This window comes from Ilyonectria robusta (assembly GCF_021365365.1).
Source record: "Ilyonectria robusta strain PMI_751 chromosome Unknown BGZ61scaffold_23, whole genome shotgun sequence".
NCBI lineage: Eukaryota > Fungi > Ascomycota > Sordariomycetes > Hypocreales > Nectriaceae > Ilyonectria > Ilyonectria robusta.
In genome coordinates, this window is record NW_025764457.1 from 626,832 (window position 1) to 642,634 (window position 15,803).

Genomic DNA, 15,803 nt, shown 5'->3' on the forward strand with positions numbered 1-15,803 from the left:
TGCGACTGAACCCCACATAGTGCTCCTCCTCCGGATCCATCTTCACTCCCAATCGACTTCAACTTTGTCAGGGAATTGGCCCTCTCTCTTATTCCGTGATACTCTTCTTCTCTTCTTGTTCAACCTCTTCAATTCATCAAGACCCTATCTGCACAACATCCACAACTACCGAGACAGAGAGCATGCCCATCGCATCCACCTTGGCAGACCGAACTAAAGATGCCATGCCAGCTACCTCTCGCCAAACGACTTCCCGCAGCTATGATAAAAATGCATCCATTGTGCTTATTGGCATCCGCGGCACTGGCACATCAACCCTAGCCGTCATGGCGTCCAGCGCCCTCGGATTCCGCCTTGTCGATGCCGATCAGCACTTCTACCAGGCCACGGGGTTTTCCAGGGCTGCCCACAAGTCTGCTCACGGCGTCGCCAAATATCGCCAAGAAGAGTTGAGAGTGATGCGATCTATACTCTCCGAAAACCAGACTCATGCCGTTATCGCTTGTGGCCCCGGGGTTGTCGAGGGGACAGCTCAGACCTGGTTCCTGGAGTATATGGAAAGCCATCCAATCATCTACATCCTCAGAGACGAGCAGGGAATTCTTAAACACCTCCGTATCTGGGATGCTGAGACCATATCTCGTCTGATTCGCCTCAGCTGCCCAACTTATCGAGCGTTATCAAACTTTGAGTTTTATAACATCTCGGACTACCCCAGTACTCATTCGGGCGATGAATCCCCGAAATCCCTCTCGCTAAAACATATGGAGCATGATTTTCTGCAGCTCATATATGCCATCACAAGACGAGGGCCCCGCACTGAATATGAAACCTGCAATTCTCTACCGTCGCCATCACCAGAGTCAAGACCGTACACGTACGCACTATCGCTCCCTCTCTCAACATTTGCGAGTACCAGCTCCAAACTCCGAGGCGTCGACATAGTGGCAGATGCACTTGAGCTGCTTATATCTTTTTCAGATGTGTGCGAGAATGACAAGGGATTTGACAACTCTGCAGCCAATCGTCTCAGCCGACACTTTTACCACGCCCGGAGAACTATCCATCTTCCAATCATCTTTCATGTCCGATTGCCTGATGAAACGGGCCATGCTGCAGAGACCCCATGTACGGAAAAAGCCTACTTCGACATGCTTCACCATGGATTACGGCTTGCGCCGGAATATCTTTGTGTCGATCTTAGTTGCAACCCTGAGAGAATTGAAAATCTTGTCGCAGCAAAGGGACCAACAAAGATAATCGCCCATTACTTCGATCGCGATCCCGGGATAAACGGGTGGGATAGCCCTGAGCGCCTAGTCAAACTTCGGCTGGCTGAACAACTGGGATGTGACCTTGTCCAGCTGTGTCAAGAGGCTACGTCAATGGCAGACAACTTCTCGGTACAACATTTTATGAATACTGTAAAACAGTCAGGACATTGCAACATCCCGTTGATTGCTTACAATACCGGACGCTTGGGGCGAATGTCTCGCTTCTTCAACCCAACTTTCACTCCAGTCACCCTCCCTTTAATACGTTCACTAGCACCAGAGTGTGCCTCCACCTCCCATCTCACAGTACCAGAGGCTCAAAGTGCTATATACGCATCATTTTTAATGGATCGGATGACTTTCGGCATTTATGGTGGAAATGTCTCACAGAATCTAGCACCTTCGATGCACAATGCCGCCCTCAAGTTTTGCGGCATGCCACATGAGTACAAAACCTTGCAAGACTCAACATTTGAAAAGCTTTTACAAGATGACAATTTCGGGGGCGCAAGCATTGCGGCCCCGTTCAAAACCCGAGTCATTCATGTCGTGGACCAGATGAGCCGTGAAGCCCGGGCAATTGGAGCTGTCAATACCGTGCTACCGCTTCGATCCCTACAGGCAGATTCTTTGTTCGAAAAGAATCGCGCAGGGAAGATCTTGGCGCTGTACGGTGATAATACTGACTGGATAGGGATTTACAGATTTGTTCGCCTCAACCTCTCACCGATTAATGCAGTCAAGCGCAGAACCACAGGGCTCATTATCGGCGCAGGTGGGATGGCGCGAGCAGCTACATACGCACTGATCCGTCTTGGCATTCAAACCATCTTCATACACAATCGTACGCTCAGAAGGGCGGAGGAGTTGGCATCACAATTCCGAGAGCAGTCCTTCGCGAGCAGCTCAAGTTGCGACAGTGGATCTGCCCTGGGTCCTTTCCATATTGGAGCCGCGAACCATCATCATTTGACGAGCAACCCCAAGATCAGAATTTTGCCATCCAAAGCCGATCCCTGGCCGGCAGACGTCGACCTGCCGACGATAGTTGTCTCTTGTGTTGCTGTGGAAAACATCAATGGCAAGCCTTCCGTGGACACGAGCCTTCCGGCTCATTGGCTTGAGAGTCCCAATGGTGGCGTTGCTTTCGAGGTGCGTTCATGTTCAAATTTACACGTTCCAATTGAACTAACTCAGCCCCTCACAGCTTTGCTTGGCGGCCGGCGAAACCTCACTCCTAAGGCAGGTTCGGAATTTGAGTGATAGCGGCTGGATTGCTATCGATGGTCTACAAGTGTTTCCAGAGCAGGGTATCAGGCAGTTTGAGCTATTCACAGGCAGGAAGGCTCCACGAGAGTTGATGCGAACTGAACTTTTCCGGGCATACAAGGAGCGAATCAATCATCAAAGGTTAGCCATGGAGGTCCCATCCGATGCTGGGCAGCAAGTCTGAGGACAAATGCTTTCGCAATTGTATTGTAAAAAGTAGAGCAGGTTGAATCGGATTCTATAGGGTACGTTGAAAGTCTCTGAAGGGGCGATTTGGCACTATCAATTCGAGATCTCGGGCTATACCGTACACTCCAGTGCGAAGTGCCCGAAATCACGGGTGGGTCTGTCGCTAGCAAGCCAGAAGGAGCCGCGTGTTGACACGGTTGAGTTAATATTCTCCAAGTTTTGGTTGGACTAGTTTTTTTGTTTCACAACTTCCCTCTGCAGTGCCATTCCAACGTCAGCACAGATCCAGACTCACTCTCAACTATAAACAAAGTCCTCAAGCCTGAACCCCCCCAAGTCAAATTGGTTGTGCTACAACCAGTACCTTTTGTGACGATCTGAGCTCGAGGGGTACCATCCTTATGATGAACAAACACCGTTCCCAAAGTTGAATGCGCAACAAAAACATTTCCTTCCTCATCTGTGGCCATCCCATCCGGTCCACCTACCCCATAGTAGCTGGAGAAGCGTCCCGTTCTTTGCACACTACCATCTGGGTATATAGGGGCCAGCCAAACGCTATTGTCTCTCGTCATCGCTACGAAAAGACTAGTGCCTGAAAGATCAAGAACTAAGCCGTTTGGTGATGGACAGTTGCGAAGGAGGACGTCGACGCGATTGTCCGGATGAAGACGGTAAACTTTTCCGCTTGGGTCCTGGAGACCACTCATTCCTTGGTCAGTAAAGATGATGCTGCCATCCGGAGCTATCAACAGGTCGTTTGGGCCTTTGAGGCGTTCCCCATTAAATCGATCCATGACGGTCAATATTTCTTTGGTGACGGGGTCCAAAGATAATATTCCTTCTTTAAAATCGGCAATAATTAACTTCTTCCGATTGCAATCCCATGCCAAGCCATTTGGCTCCCCATCATATTTAATGACGAGAGTCCAGTCCTTGGAATCAATGTCCACTGCGAAAATGCGCCCATAGGGAATGTCGGTCAAATACAGGGTATTGCCAATAACCACCGGGCCTTCTAGAAAGCTGTCAAGCCTGCGACCCCTTTTTTGATTGATGGAATGCTCAGATGAGCCAAGGGTACGATATAATGCAGGTAGAGTGGTGAGTGGCATTGGTGTCAATACCTCAGCCGGTTTGCACCAACACAGTGAGGACATTTCGAAGGCGGGGGTGATGAGGAAAGAATTAAAAAGAAAATTCAAGGAAGTTTTAAAATAGCCTTTTTTATCAGATGTTCAGCGGCCCATGAGATTCAACGACTTTCGCATCGCGTATTAATGCCCGAATGATTGGTGATATGGAAGCGGGCGGAGTCCGTTCGTGGTAGACGGGATTTCTCCGTCTCACAATGTTCTGGTACTCTTCGTCTTCTGAACCATGGTATTTCGTACCATTGTCTTCAAGCAAAGCGGGAAGACTCCGTATTGCATAAAGTAGACGGTATTTCCCCGAAGCAAGGAGCGCGGAGTTGGCCCGGTTACTACAACTCCATGATGGTACACAGGGTGGCCTCAAGACGAAGACCCTGGCCATGTTGGTGCATTTTCCTCCCGAAGGCCGTTCGAGCCAATCTGGTACATGCTCTCGGGCGTTACCGATATTGAAACCTGCCTAACATTTCCACATGAATTCCTCGGGAAACGCATCAGTTCCGAGAGGAATGGAGAGCGTCGGACCATTCCCGAAAACTCCACCATAATCCGGGGTAAGAGGAATATCCCGGATGGTCCTATCACCTTGATCATGGGAAATGTAAGTATAAAGGTCAAATGCCTTCTGGTTACCCCGGATTCAAGAGTCTTGGTTCAGTACCGACAAAACCCGAAGACACAAAGCTTCCAAAGCAATGGATAATCCGATCGAAAAGCCAGGCTCGTCCTTGCATCTCGAGAATGGTAATGTAGCAGAAGCTAAAGATACAGCCACTGCTCCATTCATCCCAGATGCTGACAAGGAGCGTCGTCTTGTTCGCAAGCTTGATCGGACAATTCTCCCTTGGATCATGCTTCTATATTTACTATCATATATTGATAGGTAAGCCCTCTAATCCCAACACCTTCTCTCAACTATCGAAGTCCAAGAGGAAACGCTAACATCATTCCTGGCAGGAGTAATATGGGAAATGCTCGAAACATCGGCCTCGAGAGCGACATCGGTCTCACCAGCGCCCAGTATCAACTCGCGTCAGCATCCTTCTATATCGGGACTGTCATTTTTGGGACTGTGGGAGGCTTGATGTTAAAAGTCTTCAAACCATCCACTTGGTTAGGTGCTTGCGCCATAGGCTGGGGAGCGGTTAGCAGCCTTCAGGCTTCGTGCACAAATGGTGCTGGACTTGCTGCCGTGCGGTTTTTCCTGGGAGTGTTCGAGGCTTCTTTCGCCCCCGGCTGTGCCCTCTATCTTAGTTTCTGGTACCTCAAGTCTGAGCTATCACTTCGCATTGCGGCATACGCTGGTATGAGCGCCCTCAGTGGTGTTATATCTGGGCTCATTGCGTATGGAATGGGGCTGGCACAAGGTATGGCGATCGCTCCGTGGCAGGCACTCTTCATTATTGAAGGCTTACCTACAATTGCCGTTGGTTTCTTGACGTTGTGGATTCTGCCCGGACGCCCCGAGGCGGAAAGGTCTCACTGGTTTACAGATGAGGAGTATGAAATCATTCTCAGCCGGCGAAACAGATTTACCAAAAACGAGGACGGCGGGATCAGCATGGCTCAAGTCAAGGAGTGAGTTCTATCCTAACCAGGCCATTTATCACTACTGACCAGACTTTAGGGCGTTCAAAGATGTCCGTCTATATCTTTTTGTCCTCATTTACTCTGGGCTTTCCCTGTCGCTTGCGGTGGCGGCTGTATTCCTCCCGACTATTATCAAGGATCTCGGTTTCCATTCCGTTACGGCCAACCTTATGACGGCCCCTGTATACGCTACAGCCTATTGCACTCTTCTGGTCACGGCGACACTGTCGGACCGCTTTCGCATGCGAGGGATACCCATCATAATTGGAGGGTTGACTTCTGGGATTGGGTACATTTTACTTGGAACTTTGCGCAACGAGACGGCAAGATATATAACTTGTTTCCTTGCTGTTACGGTGAGTTTCTCAACTTCTTTGGTTGACCACATGCTGACTGTTCCTTGTATCCATTACGCAGGGCACGTATATGGCATTTCCAATTGTTCTGACATGGATTGCGTCCACCTTTGCTGGTGACACAAAGGCAGGTGTTGGAATTGGCATTGTCATTGCCGTTACCCATGCAGTAGGCGTGGCAGCCTCCAACATTTACCCAAAGTCGGATGCCCCATACTATCTGATGGGCAACGTGGTATCAAGCACCTTGACATTTGTCACGGCAATTTCAGCAGCACTCATGAGTTTCTTACTATATCGAGAGAATAGTAAGAGAGACAGACGTTATGGGAAGCCTGAAGCTGGCGTGTCGGTCGATATGGGTGGCGATGCGGATAAAGCTCCGGACTACCGGTACGAGATTTAGGCTTTGTGGCAGGAGCTTGGGTGTAGCAGCATTACATGTTGAAAGATTGCTCTTGGCTCATGTGATAGTGAAGTGGAGGTTGGGCGACTTGATGGGAACTGACGTTGGAAAGGGCCGACAGGAACACAGACTGCACCGTGGAGGATGTCTATAAGTAGATGTGACATGCGCGGTAAAAGGCGGCAGTCGATAAGCTAGGTTGATAAGTAGTTTGCGTTCAATTACTTCTCTTCTTGCCGGCGTGATTTCCTGCGACCACGGATGGGACGTCTGCTACACAGATACTACGCAATTGCAATTCTCTCCTCATACCAAGTCTAGGCAAGTCGTAAGCTGTGCCTATATATACACCAAGTTCAAGCTCAATCATCACAAATGGGTTCCGTGGTCTAGCTGGTTATGGCATCTCGTTAACACCGAGAAGGTCCCCGGTTCGAGCCCGGGCGGAATCACATTTTTGCCATCCAGCCATGAATTGCTTCGTATTGTTTTGCAAATCTCCTCTACGTTGGTTGCAATTGGTTCTATTTTTGCCACTTCGAGCTACACAAGTCCACCAGCAGTGTGCTCTCGTCACAGAATACGAACCATACCGTTGACACGTCAGCTCTGAATCGACTCTCCGCAATATCCATCGACGTGCATTGAACTAACCCCCGCATCTAACCCACAAGTTTCGGCAACCAAGTGGCAATGACTCTTCTGATTCGCGAACTGCAGTGGATACAGCTTCAAAGCTAGCAGTTGAAATGCGGGGTTACGGAATAGACGAACTCGCGTGAATCACCACTCCACGCCGCCGGGGAGAGAGAGACGCCCGAGGAGGGGACACATGTGCTCCCACAAGCGTACGACGTCGGAATCTCAACTGGGAATCCGATTCCAGGAAGCCGACAGTTGGGCGTTTCCGCTTTACTGAACTAAGTACAAATTGGCGAGTGGTTGCACACAGAATGCAGTGAAACGGACATGATCTACACATCCTCGAGACGACCTCGCAAGCTACTCGGCAATTTCCAGACTACTCGGCAATTTCGGCCTGCGGCTAAACAAAGGCCTAAGAGTGGGGTATTGTGGCATGATAAATATCAAGAGTTGATGCCCTCATCGTTTGAGCTCCCCAGTGCATAAGATCCCGCAGAACCATTCCAGCACGCGTCGCGACTTTCATACACCGTAGCCTTCCTTTATCATTTTCAGCTTATTTCTCGAGATTTTGCAATGGGTCTTTCCACTAACCTCACGGATGTTGCCAGTGAGGTGGACGTTATCATCGCCGGAGGTGAGATATTCCTACAACCGCTCATCCCCATCCCCACAGTGCTTACGGTTGGTCTCTTTAGGTGGCACCGCTGGATGTATTATTGCGGGACGACTAGCAGCAGCAGACCCAAACCTGTCTATCCTAGTCATCGAACAAGGACAAGACAACTACAATGTTCCAACCATCACCAACCCCGCTCTCTATCTCACTCACCTGGCCCCCACCAGCACAACGGCCCTTTTCTACAAAGGCAACAAGGCGGCTCAGCTAGCAGACCGCGAAGCCATCGTCCCTTCCGGAGGCACATTGGGTGGTGGATCGTCGATTAATTTCATGATGTACACGCGAGCCCAACGATCCGACTTTGATTCTTGGAAGACGCCTGGTTGGTCTGCGGATGAATTGCTCCCGTATCTGAAGAAGGTATGACAAGTGTTTGTGGATTCGCTGAATTCTGTCCAATCACTGACATTCCCCAGCTTGAAACGTACCACGGAGAGGATCCAGACAACGTACATGGCCGTGATGGTCCGATCAACGTGTCAGACGGAACGTTCCGCGGTGTCAACGCCGAGAGTGACTTTATCAACGCCGCTGGTGAAGTCGGCTGGCCCGAGATACCAGACTTGCAAAATCTCAAATCCAACAACGGCTTCCAGCGGTGGAAACGGTTTGTCTCACCTGACGGGAAACGCCAAGACACAGCCCATAGATACCTTCACCCGGTTCTTCAAGACGGGAAGCACCCTAACCTGCACGTACTGGTTGAGTCCTCTGTGGTTCGCGTTTTGTTCGACGACAACAAGAAGGCTGTCGGCGTCGAATGCATTCCAAACCCCATCTTTAAGGCTAGCACTTCCCTTACTAGCGTTGCTAAACAAACCATCAAGGCGAGGAAGTTGGTGGTGGTCTCCTCCGGGGCCTGCGGCACGCCTCCTATCCTCGAGCGGTCTGGATTAGGTGACCCTGCTATCCTCAAGCGCGCTGGTGTGCCGGTGGTGGTCGACTTGCCCGGCGTCGGTCGAGACTACCAAGATCACAACCTAGTCTTGTATCCTTACCGAACGAATCTGCAGCCACACGAGACAATCGACTGTATCCTCAGTGGTCGCTTGGATGCCGCAAAGCTTATGGAAGAAAAGGCCAAAATCCTCGGATGGAATTCTATCGATATCTCTGCCAAGCTTCGACCAACGGACGCAGAAGTGGCATCGCTGGGACCTGAGTTCCAGGCTGCCTGGGATCAAGACTTCAAACCAGTTCCAGATAGGCCATTAATGCTGATGGGGCTAGTATCATGGTAAGTTAGCCCTAGTCAGTTGTAAGTACTTACTAAGGAGCATTGCTAATCCGGTGATAATCAGCTTCCTCGGAGACCCAACCACTGTTCCAGCGGGTCAATACATCACAACCGGCAATTACACCGGATACCCATACTCAAGGGGCCACATGCACATCACCGGCCCCGAATGTGGCGACGCGCTCGATTTTGACGTTGGCTTTTTGACCGACGCACACGACATTGACTTGAAGAAGCAAGTGTGGGCCTACAAGAAGCAGCGTGAAATAATGAGACGCACCAAGATGTATCGCGGAGAACTAAGCCTGGGCCATCCTAAATTCTCATCCGAGTCGCCCGCAGCGTGCATCGAGACCGAGGCGGCGCTGTCTGGAGTCAAGGATATTGAATACTCCGCCGAAGACGACAAGGCGATTGAGCAATGGATCCGCGAGAACCTCAACACGACGTGGCATTCGCTGGGAACGGCTAAGATGGCGCCTCGAGAGAAGTTCGGTGTTGTCGACAGCAACCTGAACGTGTACGGCACGCAAGGCTTGAAGCTGGCGGATCTGAGCATTCCGCCGGAGAATGTCGGGGCCAATACGAATAGCACTGCGCTGGTTATTGGAGAGAAGGCGGCGGATATTATTATCAAGGAGCTGGGTTTGGCCGCTCAGGCTGCGAAGCTTTGATGGTTTATACACATTGAAGGGGCTCTTCTTGTTCGTTCCCATGTCTTCAGCCTTCCGTTTCGTAGCCTGTTATGAAGTGGCCAATTGTCATCGTTTTCCAACTGCGGTGGCCTTGCAGCGCTAACATTGCAGTGCATAGCCAAAAGTAGACGAAATCATCATCTAGTCGGAGGAAGAGGCGTAATGTCCCGACTCTTAAAGTGCTAAAATTCGCAGAGCATATGGGGCGGGCAGTACCGAGTGCAGCCTGCAACAAGGTAGGTGGGGTCCTTGAGGATGAGATATTCCAACTCCCATTCTAGCGCTAAAATTGCAGAAGATTTGTCTGTTGATCCATGCGAGCAATAGCGATTGCAGGTCCTGCAACGAGGGCGGGTCCTTCAGATGAGGCTTTTCAACTCCGTTTGTAGCGCTAAAATTGCAGGGTTGGTACCTATGTTCCGCATCCTCTCAGACCTACCAATAGAACTGTTGGAAGCATTACGAATGGTCAAGTCGTAGGAAGCGGTGTAGTCCCAACTCCCAGAGCGCTAATATTGCTGTGCAGCGCGGCGAGGCAACCAGGCGGGGTCTTTGAGGATGAAATATTCCAAGTCCCTTTGTAGCGCTAAAATTGCAGTGAGTGCCACTTTTGAATGCGTGTGTGTCTCCTCAATGTCGTTAGGCAGCCAATCATCATAGCAACAAGTGATGGTATCCCAACTGCCATTAAAGTGCTAAAATTGCAGTGCAAAGGCACCAGGGAGTACCCTCTGGCCACAACGAGGGTGGGTCCTTGAGCCGGGGCTTTCCAACTCCGTTGGTAGCGCTAAAATTGCAGTGCCAAAAGGGATTTTTCAGATCTACCAATAGAATTGTTGGAAGCATTGCGAAGGATCAAATCGTACGAAGCGGTGTATGTGGCAGTGTCCCAACTCCTCAAGCGCTAAAATTGCTGTACAGAGCGGCGAGCAATGGCGATTGCAGCCCGCAACAAGGGTGGGACCAACTCCCTTTGTAGTGCTAAAATTCAATCCAATCAGGCCTGCTCGGCAGCTTGATTCCTGGGCTCTCGGATCGAATGGACCAATGAAATACTTGCATCCAATTGTAGGATGGGACATTCCAACTCCCTTTGTAGCGCTAAAATTGCAGTGCAAAAGGTGCGCCTTGGGACCGCGTTCAATACCTACCTAGTCGCAGTTCGCAACCTTCAGGCAAACTGCACCTAAACTTGATCCAGCACAGAACACTCCTGTACCTATGCAGCCATGCCTAACACTGCCTCACCGCTCTCCCTGCTGTGATCTGAGAGGATATTTGCTCAAGAACACCCACTTGCCTCGGCCAAGATGGGAAATCGGATGTGGGTGCACCAAGGCGATGTGGTGGGCCACTGCGGGTTGATTGAGAATAGAGGCCCTGAATTGTAATCATGAGCCTTCAACGTCAGCAATATGCACAGCATCATCCATCTTGACGCCGTTACCATTCCTACCGAGTCGGGCCTGCTGATAAATTCCACGACTGCGGATACTGGTATCGAGGGAGATAATGTGGCATAATTGAGGTTCACGCAACGGGTACGTATAATGTTGTTGGCTACGTATGCCTTCCCAGCTTCATCAGTCTCGTATCAGCTTCATCTATGGCAGAAAGAACACAGAGTATTATTTGAAAACCAAGCCAATATTTTAACAAAGTCCGATAGATCCTGACCACTTTATTCAGGTGCTGCAAACCTTCAGAGAATGTTGAACTGTGTCGACACTGGAACTCAATTTTACCTACCCTACAGTCCTCCACAGAAACGGGTTCAACAGCGACAAGCAGAATTTCTCCCGTGACATAGGCCGTTACGCATCTGATCTTAGCCACAATATGCAAGTCGCTCGTACGGTAGGTCTGTCCGAGTCCAAGCGCATTGCTATGACAAGGGGGACGAATGGGGCGCTTCAGGATGTGTCGCGGCAGCGGTATCTGTCATTTCACTCCTAGACAACCTACCAGCTAGAGTAAAGACGCTGTTGATATTACTAAGTTTGCGGACATCTCATGAAGCAATGATGACACGGCAGGTGCATGATGCATTCAACGGAGAAATGGCAGCTGGGACAGATGGGCGTAAACTGGTGGTTGGTGGGCTAACCAAATGCCGAAAGATATCATTACTCGTAACTCATAGGTTCAGTCAAGGCGTAGGACGTGACCCGTGGAATGGACGCATTACGCTACAAACGTAACCAAGTCTTATGACTTCAGGCTCCAGTGCGGATTTCCCTCCCACCCAGCCTTGACAAGCCAGAACAAGGCCATCAAAGGCGTTGTTAATAGCCCAAGTAGTCCTCCGAGAATCCCCTTGAAGATCTGAGGAACCCACCGATCATCATAGATGTAGTCGCCGCCGGTACTCTTGCCAAAAGCTATCAAGATGCCGACGGTTGCAGGCCATAGCAAGAAGAAGCTGACGATGGCGATTAAGAAACCTCGCAGCGCATGTTGAACAACGGAACCCAGAATGGTTAAAAAGTCCGGCGCGACTGCCTTGGCTTGCGGCTCTCCCTTGGCCTCTGCATCAATCGCCTCGTCGTATCCCAATGGAGGCAGGAAAAATAATCGCCTCTGCCAGGGACGAGTAGGTTTTGAGATGAACCCGATGGGCTGAACACCGCGACGGGAAAGGTCGTGCGCGACTAGGCCTTTTTCCATAAACCAGGTGATGATGCACTGGATGATGATGGTAACTGCTGCATCGCCAGCCAAGGTGTTGGGTAGCTGGAAGAGATAGATTGGGTTTAGGACTGTGTTTTGGGTGGTATACATCACTTTGATTGGGACACCTGGGTTAGTTGTTTCTTTACTGGTTTGATGGAATGTGGTGCAGCGCTTAATAACTTACCATAAGCCAAGCCAAAATTTATGCCCCCTGAGATGATCATGCCGCCAATGCCAGCCATGATGAAGACGTAAAATATCTGGTGGTTGGTGAAGTAGTCGCTGGGGTCTAGGGGCCCCAATTTTGCTGGCGTCTGTGTCTTGGTCTGAATCTTTTCAGTCTGAACTTGGTTGTCGAAGCTGTCTATTCGCGTCATTTGTGTCCTATTTTGAGTGTTGTGAGCCTGCATTTGGTTGTCACAGTTGTATATTCGCGTCTGTGGCGTTAGTTCACGGTATGGTAGGGGTTGAGGCTCGCCTTGAAGTGCTCTGCTGACATCCCGGCGATGCTGCTCATACTCGCCGTGCCGGGCTCGAGCTGCCATGAATCGTTCCTCAGCCAGAAACCGCTGTTGCTGCATGATGCGGATTTCTTCGTCGAGCTGCATGCTCTCTTGGTGGGCCTGATGCATCAACACGTCGTACTCGTGCATCTTCTGCTCGAGGGGTTGGAGTACGCTCTTGATGATACTGGGGCTGTTGACTCGGTCGATGGAGTCATCCCTTTTTTCCAGGTCTGCGGGCGAGAGCCTAACAGCCTCTGGCTCATATTGGGGTTTTGACCGGAACATGATGAACGACCCGCGAAGTCCACGTGGAAAAGAGGCAAAAGGAATGCGGAGGTCAAAATGGGTTGCTTTTTGCAAGGCTGAGGGGAAGAGAGCGGCATCAGCTGTTGTCGCTTTGTTTTGCTTGGCGAATATTCGGAAGCGAAATGAGATGTGCTTTCACAAAAAGGGGGCATTGTGAAAGGTTGGGTATAAAACCTGCTCATTGTTGAGCATAAAGACCTCAATCGGGAAAGAATTGGACAATAGGCCCACTAATAGACGTTTTGATGTTAGTTTCTTGGTGGATAAAACCCCTGGATTTTCGGATAGCGACCAGCACAAAAGGCGCTGGTTGCGACGGCAACCATTGGAAACGTATTTGAAGTCTGGCCTGTTTTCCGCGTCAGAACAGGCCATCGCTTGGAGTTGAGGGCGATAAATGGGGAAGAGTTCGGTCTTGTAAGAGACATCGTGGGTTTAATTAATCAAGAGTAGTATTCGCATTGTCCGGAACTCTAAGTTGTTCGCTGCATAATCCGGCTTCTTCGGACGCACCCCGCAGCCACCACCCACACCACATTTACGCACCGACACACGCCTCACACGAGATTCACCGTGCGTGGTCTTTTGTTCCTCTGTCACTGAGTGGTCATAGAAGATAATAATGTTCGTTTGAAGTTCCAAGCACATTTGAGATGTTGAGTATTTCGTCAATTACCCCTCCGACCGGAGAGTGATTCAGCACCGTCTTGCGATGGGTCGGGATGCGCATCATGAGTAAGTAATCGCTGTCTGTAGTTCCCCATCCTGCATAAAACGAACAAAGGGCGGACTTGGACAAACTCGTATTACAAGCTCCCTCAAAACCATAATGTCTTGCGATGGCGCGTGTCGCACTCCGTACCGCCGTCAAAGAAAAACCCCCAACGACCTTTCAAACAGCCCCGACAAAGCCGCAGAACCGACAAGACAGAAATGCACAGGCCATTTCGCATGTATTCCAGTCAATTACGCGCGATCCTTTCCCCTGGTGGTACGGTGCAAGTGGGCGTGTTACCTCTCCACCAATCCGACGGCGCGTAGACGGGCTTCTTCTCGCGGCCTGTTTCGCTAAGCGCCTCGAATCGGGCGGCAAAACAGAAACGATTGGATTTTGGTTGATTGCGCATCAGACGCGCAGCCGCCTCTTCAGAGTCCCCGACGCTGTTGAAGAACCACCTATTTTGGGACGATTGGCTGTCGGCTTTCTATTCTGGGACGCGCGCCAGCGCTCAAAGGCCTGTTTGCGCGGGCATGATTCGATGCCGCTGATCGTCTTTGTTTCGCCAACAATTGCTCAGTCCACATGGGTTTTATAAGAACAAGTGCTGGCCATTTCCTGTGCACTTTTCGCTCTGTGATTCATTCCTCTTTCACTTTACGCCTGTGTTTCCTTAGATTTTTCTTTGTCCACTGCTGGCCAGTTCTATACCCCAGATTCTCCTACGACATCCTCTAAGACCTCGTCAAGACCCATCATTTGAACCGCGGATCAGCCATCTCTCCGCCTCACCATCTTTTAATTACCCAAAACACTCTCTAATACCCCTCCACCATGGGTAAATTCGGATCCGCCATCAAGGCCGGCCAGACCGCCATCGAACTCGGCCAAAACGCCCAGGGCCTCGCCAACGCCGCCTCCCAGTTCCGCGCCGCAGACAAGGCGGAACTGGGCCGCCAAGCTGGCAGTCATGCTTTCAATGAAGGCGCCGAAACAGGCAAGACCATGGGCAAGACGTGGCTCAAGACGTTCGAGGTGGTGCCTCGCCTCGTGTGCCGCAGCCTGCAGTTCCTCTTCGCCCTCATCGCCTGCGGCTTCTACGGCAACCGCGTCGATGCAGATGATGACGCCAACAGAGGCTTCTCGCCTGAGTGGATCTTTGCCATTATTGTGGCGGGAGCCTCTGCCACCACGGCGATCCTCTTCCTCGCAGCCACGCCCCTCGGCGCCATCCCGTACGTCGGGAGCAAGATCAAGTTCTCCAAGACCTACCGCGTCTTCCCCTGGGACCTGGGCCTCTTCGTATTGTGGATCATTGCCTTTGGAATTTTCGGCGCCATCTTTCTCGGTCGCGATAGCGACAACCCGTACAAGGGCAGCAGCACGAGCCTGATGAAGGTTGCCGTCTGGATTGATTTCGTCAACGCCTTGCTGTGGCTCATCTCGGGCGTGTACGGCGCCATCAAGACGTTCCTCGGTGAAAAGGCGGACGAGATTACGGATAAAGTGGGCAAAAAGTTGTTTGAGAAGAAGAAGAAGCCCGCGAAGGAGGCTGACTACGCCGAGAGTGTGTAGGGTTTTTTTTTTATTACTACGGCATGGAGTTAATATAGAACATCTCTGGTTTGATACGCATCTCCTTGGTTTTTAAGGATGGAGTTAGATAATATGCATCATCGGCGTTAGATAAACTCATTTCATTACATTTTCTCATGGTTTTTCTTCGCTGTTCTGGATTGATCAGCACTTACCCGTCAGTAACCAGACTAAGGAGTAGCAATGTCTGACCATTGATGAGGTTTCGTATCGTGCTTACAGTCACCATGAGCCAAAGCAGTGCCACAAGAACCGAATTAATCTAAAATCTTGTCCATTAGCCCTGGGGTGCTGCCGGTAAAGGTAGCATGCTTAACTTGGGATGGCGCATTGACGAGGTGCAGTCGCGCATCAAGGACCTGTTGCAACGGAGGCTAGACATGACTATGGTTCGGCACTGTTGCGTCAGGCACCAAGGGCATTTACGTGTCATCCTCAAGTCTCAAGTTCCAAACCCCTGAAGAACACGTTCCTGGCAGCTAGTCAAGTACTCCGCAATGTCCACTT

The 15,803-nt window shown here is 50.6% G+C and overlaps 6 protein-coding genes and 1 non-coding gene across 7 annotated transcripts; 5 read left to right on the forward strand and 2 right to left on the reverse strand.

Moving 5' to 3' along the window:
* Positions 1 to 224: 224 nt before the first annotated feature.
* BGZ61DRAFT_362890 (type I 3-dehydroquinase-domain-containing protein) lies at positions 225 to 2,727 on the forward strand (the record flags this gene model as incomplete). The annotated part of the gene is made up of 2 exons (XM_046241391.1): positions 225 to 2,426; positions 2,482 to 2,727. The coding sequence occupies 2 exons, from the start codon at positions 225 to 227 to the stop codon at positions 2,725 to 2,727; spliced, it is 2,448 nt and encodes an 815-aa protein (XP_046099048.1).
* Positions 2,728 to 2,974: 247 nt separating this feature from the next.
* Positions 2,975 to 3,892, reverse strand: BGZ61DRAFT_363240 (uncharacterized protein; the record flags this gene model as incomplete). Its single annotated transcript, XM_046241419.1, has 1 exon — positions 2,975 to 3,892. The coding sequence occupies one exon, from the start codon at positions 3,890 to 3,892 to the stop codon at positions 2,975 to 2,977; it is 918 nt and encodes a 305-aa protein (XP_046099049.1).
* A 689-nt stretch (positions 3,893 to 4,581) lies between these two features.
* On the forward strand, positions 4,582 to 6,238 carry BGZ61DRAFT_363128 (major facilitator superfamily domain-containing protein; the record flags this gene model as incomplete). The annotated part of the gene is made up of 4 exons (XM_046241410.1): positions 4,582 to 4,769; positions 4,844 to 5,464; positions 5,514 to 5,832; positions 5,894 to 6,238. The coding sequence occupies 4 exons, from the start codon at positions 4,582 to 4,584 to the stop codon at positions 6,236 to 6,238; spliced, it is 1,473 nt and encodes a 490-aa protein (XP_046099050.1).
* Positions 6,239 to 6,616: 378 nt separating this feature from the next.
* Positions 6,617 to 6,690, forward strand: BGZ61DRAFT_t182. Its single transcript has one exon. It is a non-coding gene; the product is annotated as a tRNA-Val (tRNA).
* Positions 6,691 to 7,459: 769 nt separating this feature from the next.
* Positions 7,460 to 9,476, forward strand: BGZ61DRAFT_363400 (GMC oxidoreductase-domain-containing protein; the record flags this gene model as incomplete). Its single annotated transcript, XM_046241433.1, has 4 exons — positions 7,460 to 7,520; positions 7,582 to 7,925; positions 7,982 to 8,802; positions 8,867 to 9,476. The coding sequence occupies 4 exons, from the start codon at positions 7,460 to 7,462 to the stop codon at positions 9,474 to 9,476; spliced, it is 1,836 nt and encodes a 611-aa protein (XP_046099051.1).
* Positions 9,477 to 11,705: 2,229 nt separating this feature from the next.
* On the reverse strand, positions 11,706 to 12,547 carry BGZ61DRAFT_363307 (uncharacterized protein; the record flags this gene model as incomplete). The annotated part of the gene is made up of 2 exons (XM_046241425.1): positions 11,706 to 12,280; positions 12,355 to 12,547. The coding sequence occupies 2 exons, from the start codon at positions 12,545 to 12,547 to the stop codon at positions 11,706 to 11,708; spliced, it is 768 nt and encodes a 255-aa protein (XP_046099052.1).
* Positions 12,548 to 14,280: 1,733 nt separating this feature from the next.
* BGZ61DRAFT_459759 (uncharacterized protein) lies at positions 14,281 to 15,498 on the forward strand. Its single transcript, XM_046246951.1, has one exon. The coding sequence runs from the start codon at positions 14,535 to 14,537 to the stop codon at positions 15,273 to 15,275; it is 741 nt and encodes a 246-aa protein (XP_046099053.1). The 5' UTR covers positions 14,281 to 14,534; the 3' UTR covers positions 15,276 to 15,498.
* Positions 15,499 to 15,803: the final 305 nt, after the last annotated feature.